The sequence below is a fragment of the Triticum aestivum genome, chromosome 1D (genome assembly GCF_018294505.1).
Source record: "Triticum aestivum cultivar Chinese Spring chromosome 1D, IWGSC CS RefSeq v2.1, whole genome shotgun sequence".
NCBI lineage: Eukaryota > Viridiplantae > Streptophyta > Magnoliopsida > Poales > Poaceae > Triticum > Triticum aestivum.
In genome coordinates, this window is record NC_057796.1 from 95444951 (window position 1) to 95451320 (window position 6370).

Here is a 6370-nt window from a genome sequence, read left to right on the forward strand (position 1 = left end):
GTTTTTTGCTTGTTTTTGGTTTCGTAGAATATCAATACCAAACGAAGTCCAAATGCCATGAAACTTTTTGGAGATTTTTTCTGGACATAATGAACACTTGAAGTTTCGGGAGAAGACCAGACGTGGGAGCATGGGCCCACCACCCACCAGGGTGGGCCCAGGGGGTAGGCGCGCCCTGATGGGTGGTGGGGCCCCTGAGGCTCCGTCTGACCTAATTCCGCCTCTATAAATACCCATAAATCCCAAAACCCCCGGGGGAGTCCACGAAATACTTTTTCCGCCGCCGCAAGTTCCAGAACCACGAGATCCAATCTAGAGGCCTTTTTGGCACTCTGCCGGAGGGGGAAACAATCACGGAGGGGTTCTTCATCAACCCTTGCTGCCCCTCCCATGATGCGTGAGTAGTTTATCACAGACCTACGGGTCCATAGTTAGTAGCTAGATGGCTTCTTCTCTCTCGATGTTCTTCAATACAATGCTCTCCTAGATGTTCTTGGAGTTCTATCCGATGTAATTCATTTTTACGGTGTGTTTGTTGAGATCCGATGAATTGTGAGTTTATGGTCATATCTATCCATGAATATTATTTGGGTTTTCTCTGAACTCTTTTATGCATGATTAATATAGCCTCGTATTTCTTCTCCAATTTATTGGTTTGGTTTGGCACACATCCTTGTTGCTACATTGACACACATCAAATCCAACATTGACATTGTTTATCCCAAGATTTATGTTGCTACATCGGCCTCATGGTGAACTGCGGTATAGTGATTACCTAAACATAAGATTACGTAAGACAATCGAGGCACTTTTAGTAAACAAAGGACATAAGAGGCCCGGGAAGTGCCACAAATACAAAGCTACATTGCGGAGGGGGGTGGTAAGAATGGAGTAGCTCCTTGCATAAAAGAGAGAGCAGATGCTATGATGCATGGCTCTGTCGACCACTCAAGTTTGGAGAAGATGAAGAGAACATCAAAATCCATCAATGCATATTGATCCCTTGAGCGAGTGGAACTAGGAAAAAATGAAGAGGAAGGGCAACAGTGGAGGAGATAAAGGATACTATCGACAAGATGCCACTCTATGCAAAAAACTAAAAAATAATAATGACATGGCTTCACCAAAGTTCTAAAAGAAGTAGATCGTAAGTATATGCACAAGCGAAATGCTAACTCATAAATGTTTAGTTGGTAAGAAACTAGTATGCACTAAATGTAGTTGATTCAACAACATTTTCACAACTTCATCATGTGTTTCAACTACATTTTTCATGTGTTTCAACTACATATATCGCTCGTTCAACAACAATGTTTCAACTGCATCGCGTGTTTCAGTTACACTTTTAAAACTGCATCGTCTATTCTAGCTACACTATATGAATTGCGATGTTTTGGACACAATTTTTTTTTCAACTTCACTTATTCAACTCTATCATCTTAACCTCAAGTGTGTCTGACTGCTCCCTTTTTGTTTTCGTTGATTTGTTGGACACCCTTCTTCCTCCTCTAGTGGTTTCCTCTTCCAACTGACCCATTTGTATCGTCGGGAGCACCACCACCTCCACCCTAACTGACAACATTGTTGCACATTGCCCCACTACCCTTTCTTGTCTGATATGCTGCCGCTCATGCCTTTCCTCTAATTCCCACCCACCGTGCCATATATTCTGTCGTTGATGACCACACACCTCTCAATTTGAACCTACCAACCCTCTGCTAGTCCTCCATGCAGATGTCGAGGCCAGCAACATCGTTTCTATCTCGGGCACATTGGAGACGCCGCGGCTGGCCGTCTCACCTTTGCAATTTCTTTTTCAACCTCTTCTCTACCGAAATCGACTGAAACGATTTCCCGAGGATTAGCAAACACGAACAAATTAATGTACCTCCCCAAATGGACCACATAAAGTACCACTACAAAATACTCAAATCAAACAAAGTACATAAGCACAACACATACAATCTCAGTGTTCTCCATAGACATGAAATCCTCCGGGGACATGTATGTCTCACTTGAATCTAGGCAGTCGACTGAGGGTGACCACCTCCCGGTCCTGCGTGGCAAACTCGCTCGAGGCCATCTGCACCACGTCGATGTCATCAGGGTCGCTACCGCTACCACTACCTCCAGCAGAGCCGCTCGGACAAGCCGCGTCCATGCTGTAGTAGTAGGACCAATCACTAGCTCCACCACCCATGTTGCCCAGTTGGTTGTTGGCAGAGGACTCATGGTGCATCTCTGCCACCGCCTTCAAGTTGCTTGTCGGGAGGGTATGTTGTCCCGTGAACGCGGACATGTTCATGCTTGCATTGACTGCCTGCTGGATGTCTTGCTCACTAACCATCTGCGTTGGCAACAGACCGTAGGACAGAAAATGGTTCAGGTGTGCATTGGGAGGGATGTAGTGTGAGTACCCCTTGTTTTGCCCATCGACAACATTCAAATCCGGCGCCCAGTACTGCATGTTGGTCGGGTTTGGGTGGTAGTACATACCAGTCATGGCCGGATTGGGGTAGGTCTGGTGCGCCTGCGTGGTAGGGGCGATGATGATGGTAGCGTCTCTACGGGCCATCCCCATCTTCTCACCGTGCTCTTGGTCATGATACAATGGTGGGGACACCAGAGGTGTCTCCGCTGGTGGTCCAGTGTGCGGCTCCAGGCTGCGGATGTACTCCGCAAGAAGGGAGAGCTGGCTAGGAGGTGGCTGCTTGCTGTTCCTCTTCTTGAGCTGGCGCTTTGCGTTCAGACTACGCTTGGTGGCATTGTAGTTGTTCTTGACGGCGTTCTCCGACCGGTCGGAGAGTAGCCGGGCGATCACCGACCAGCGGTTCCCCCAAGTCTGATGCAACTCGATCAGATCCATGTCTTCCGCGTCGGTCCAGATTTTCCTCTACAAGGGAAGTATTCATGAGTTCATTAATTATGATATAACATTCAGTTGAAGTACAATTGAGCACAACACAACAAACCGAAAGTAGTATCTACTACCTTTACCCAGAAGCATTATATTTTTAGAAGTCAATCGAGAGTCACTTTTCTACCATGCAGGGATATGCCGTGCATGCATCCACCATTCATCATTGCTTTCAGATTTATCTTACCTTATTTTGTTGTTGGCAAATTTTGTGTTGTTTAAGAGTACTAAAATTTTATTAAAATATGTATCTTGTTTCATAGTGCATCATAATCTTTTCTCGTGAACCAACAAATAACAATGCACTTGTTTCAGATCAGATTTGCTGGTATGTAATGGAACATTACGTTTCACTTTGAAACAAAAGAAAAAACTAATTCAACACTCTAAAACAAGATATATAAAATTCGCCAAGATCAGAAAACATAGCTAGGATCTCAAATTATCTAAGGAACCTCAAAGTATCTCAGGAATCTATTGGTTAGAGAACTTCCAGCTAAGCCTAATACTCTCACAAAATTGATTTATGCCACATATAAATAGATGAAATGGTGGAATGAGCCTGATAGAAAAATGGAAAGAAAAAAGTTAGTATGTGAATAATTATTTGGAGAGGATCGACCCATACAAAAAAATGACATGGCTATTTATTTTGCATTTATCTTATTAAAAATTACACATATTTCACGTGTGCTACAATTTTGGGAATCGATATTATGCAATTTGAGGTGCCCAAGATTTACAAAACTTAAAAAAAAACAGTTAGCAATATCGATTATATCACAAGTGCAAGTGTCATTTTTATTTATAGGTTTTGTGCTCTTTTCGTTGGAACAAGGAAACATATTTACCTTTCTATTGATTAACAAGAGAACTTCGTAAAATAAGAACCACAAAGACACCAAATTACTCTCCTACATTACACTACTCAAAAATGCTTAGCCCCCCAATATCCCAAAGAGGCTCCTCGTCTTGGATGAGGTAAACAATGACCGCCATCAGCATCACTTTATTTCGAAAGACACATGCGTTCCTTTCCTTCGAAATATCCCATCGAACAAGAAGGAGCAAAGAATATAGAGATTTCCTCGGCTACGAATTATTGAGGAGGATTTCTTTCCACCAAGACTTCATCATCTCAAAACAATGACAAAGCATCATACTAGCATGAAGACGAAGATAAGAGATCATGTCGTTCCAAACTTGAGGCAAGAACCGATACTTGATGACGAGGTGAGGCACTAATTCTTGCACTTGGTTGCAAAGAGGGAACCAGTCGCAATTTGGTCACTGTCGACGTTGCAACCTCTATCCTTCAATCCTATTTTTGATGGATAACCAAGCAAAGAACTTACATTTTAGGACGGCCAAACCTTCCAAGCTGTGTCATGCAAATTGGATCAGATGAGGCCGACGAACTGAGCCGTGTAAGCCGACGAGCCAGTATAATTCCCATCGTTGGTCAACTTTCTCATGGTTGTATCTGGGATGTTTGGTTGGATGAAGACATGCATTGGCAAGTTTGTCTTACAGAATGATGAATTATTGGATGTGCTCTAGCTTCAGGCCTCCTTGACTACCACTATGTAGAACCCAAAACTTATCTCTTAAAACCATGTCCACAATGCAACCTTTCTTGTGGATTTTTTAAATGGTGCTATATCTTTATGCATCACTCCCTCCAGCCATGAGGACTCCCAAAATTTGGCTTTAGTTCTATTACTAGTCATACCTAAGTGGTCGCCACTAATAGATCACTTCATCATTGTTGCATGACATCCCCATACTGCACCCCACCCTCTGCTGGCCATCCTAGTCAAGCCATAACCATAGTAAGTGAAGCACGAGGGCAAACTTCCAAGATTAAGAATTTCTGGGCCAACAAACTCCTCCAACTTGCAAAATTGCTCCTAGTTAATTTCACTTGCCTTCTGTCACTTTGTTTATCCTCACCCAAAGATAGGCACACCTCAAGCTATCAATCTTCTTAAAAACCTCCACCAGGAGGTCAAACAGTGTAAGATGGTGTATGGCCACAGCCGTGAGCACCACCTTGACCAAGAACATGCGGCCTGCATTATGAAAATGTTTCCCTCTCCAAGGTGCTAATTTCCCAGCGGCTTAATCTTCAAACTATTGCAAGTGGACCGTCCTTAATATTTTGACCATGAGGGATAGTGCAAGGTAACATATGGGGAAGGATAAGAAACATGTCGGGAAGGACTAGAGTATGTCATCAAGGTTGGTGTTATTGCACCAGATAGGTGAAACATGGATCTTTCTGCAATTTGTAACAAGGCTGATAGTATATCCAAAAGAGGCAACCGTGGTGGCGAGGAATTGGACTTGTTGCTTGATAGGGGCACATAAAACAACCACATTATCAAGGTAAAGGGAACCACAATGCTCGTGCGATGCCCATCAAGAGGATGAAGTTTTCCTTAGGTCATATACTTGCTAAATACATGGTGCAGCACGTCAATGGCGAGCTAAAAGAGAAAAGGGGACAGTAGACCCCTAAAAATGCCACAACCATGCTTGATCTGATCCTCGGTAATCCATTGAGAAAAACTCAAGAAGAAGTCGAGGAGGGGAGGGTTGAGATCCATCCCCGGATGTGGCCTTTGAAGCCATGTTGACTAAACATTTCTGTAAAATGGCCCCACCTAAAGGAATCCAAGGCCTTCTTTATGTTGAGCTTGAAGAGGAGCATGTGTGTCTTGATGTGGTAAAATCTTCTAGCCACATTGGGCACATAAATGAGTTATCGTGGATGCTTCTCCTCTTAATGAAAGCAATTTGTGCAATGGAAACAATATCATTCATCTGTAGAGCCAACCTCATGTAAAGAGTTTTGTCAATGAGCTCGGCCACATCATGCATAAGGCTAATAAGCCCAAAATACTCATTCGGTGAACAAAGGGATCAGGTCATGGGAACCAAGCAACAAATCTCAAGGATCGCAGGTATTAAAGAGGGGGATGCTAATGAAGGAAATATGCCCTAGAGGCAATAATAAAGTTGTTTTCTATATTTCCTTATATCATGATAAATGTTTATTATTCATGCTAGAATTGTATTAACCGGAAACTTAGTACATGTGTGAATACATAGACAAAACAAAGTGTCCCTAGTATGCCTCTACTAGACTAGCTCGTTAATCAAAGATGGTTAAGTTTCCTGACCATAGACATGTGTTGTCATTTGATGAACGGGATCACATCATTAGGAGAATGATGTGATGGACAAGACCCATCCGTTAGCTTAGCATAATGATCGTTAAGTTTTATTGCTATTGCTTTCTTCATGACTTATACATATTCCTCTGACTATGAGATTATGCAACTCCCGAAAACCGGAGGAACACCTTGTGTGCTATCAAACGTCACAACGTAACTGGGTGATTATAAAGATGCTCTACAGGTGTCTCCGAAGGTGTTTGTTGGGTTGGCA

General features: G+C 43.0%; 1 protein-coding gene across 1 annotated transcript; it reads right to left on the reverse strand.

Moving 5' to 3' along the window:
- Positions 1-2011: 2011 nt before the first annotated feature.
- LOC123166176 (transcription factor MYB108-like) lies at positions 2012-4373 on the reverse strand. The gene is made up of 3 exons (XM_044583949.1): positions 4273-4373; positions 3105-3144; positions 2012-2893 (listed from the first exon to the last, which is right to left on the reverse strand). The coding sequence occupies exons 1-3, from the start codon at positions 4371-4373 to the stop codon at positions 2012-2014; spliced, it is 1023 nt and encodes a 340-aa protein (XP_044439884.1).
- Positions 4374-6370: the final 1997 nt, after the last annotated feature.

Coding starts and splice junctions, on each gene's coding strand:
- LOC123166176 (XM_044583949.1), bottom strand. CDS start 4,373: ATGGGAATTATACTGGCTCGTCGGCTTACACGGCTCAGTTCGTCGGCC. Junction 3,145..4,272: donor AGGTTTGGCCGTCCTAAAAT/GTAAGTTCTTTG, acceptor ATAAAATTTTAG/TACTCTTAAACAACACAAAA. Junction 2,894..3,104: donor TTTGCCAACAACAAAATAAG/GTAAGATAAATC, acceptor CTTCCCTTGTAG/AGGAAAATCTGGACCGACGC.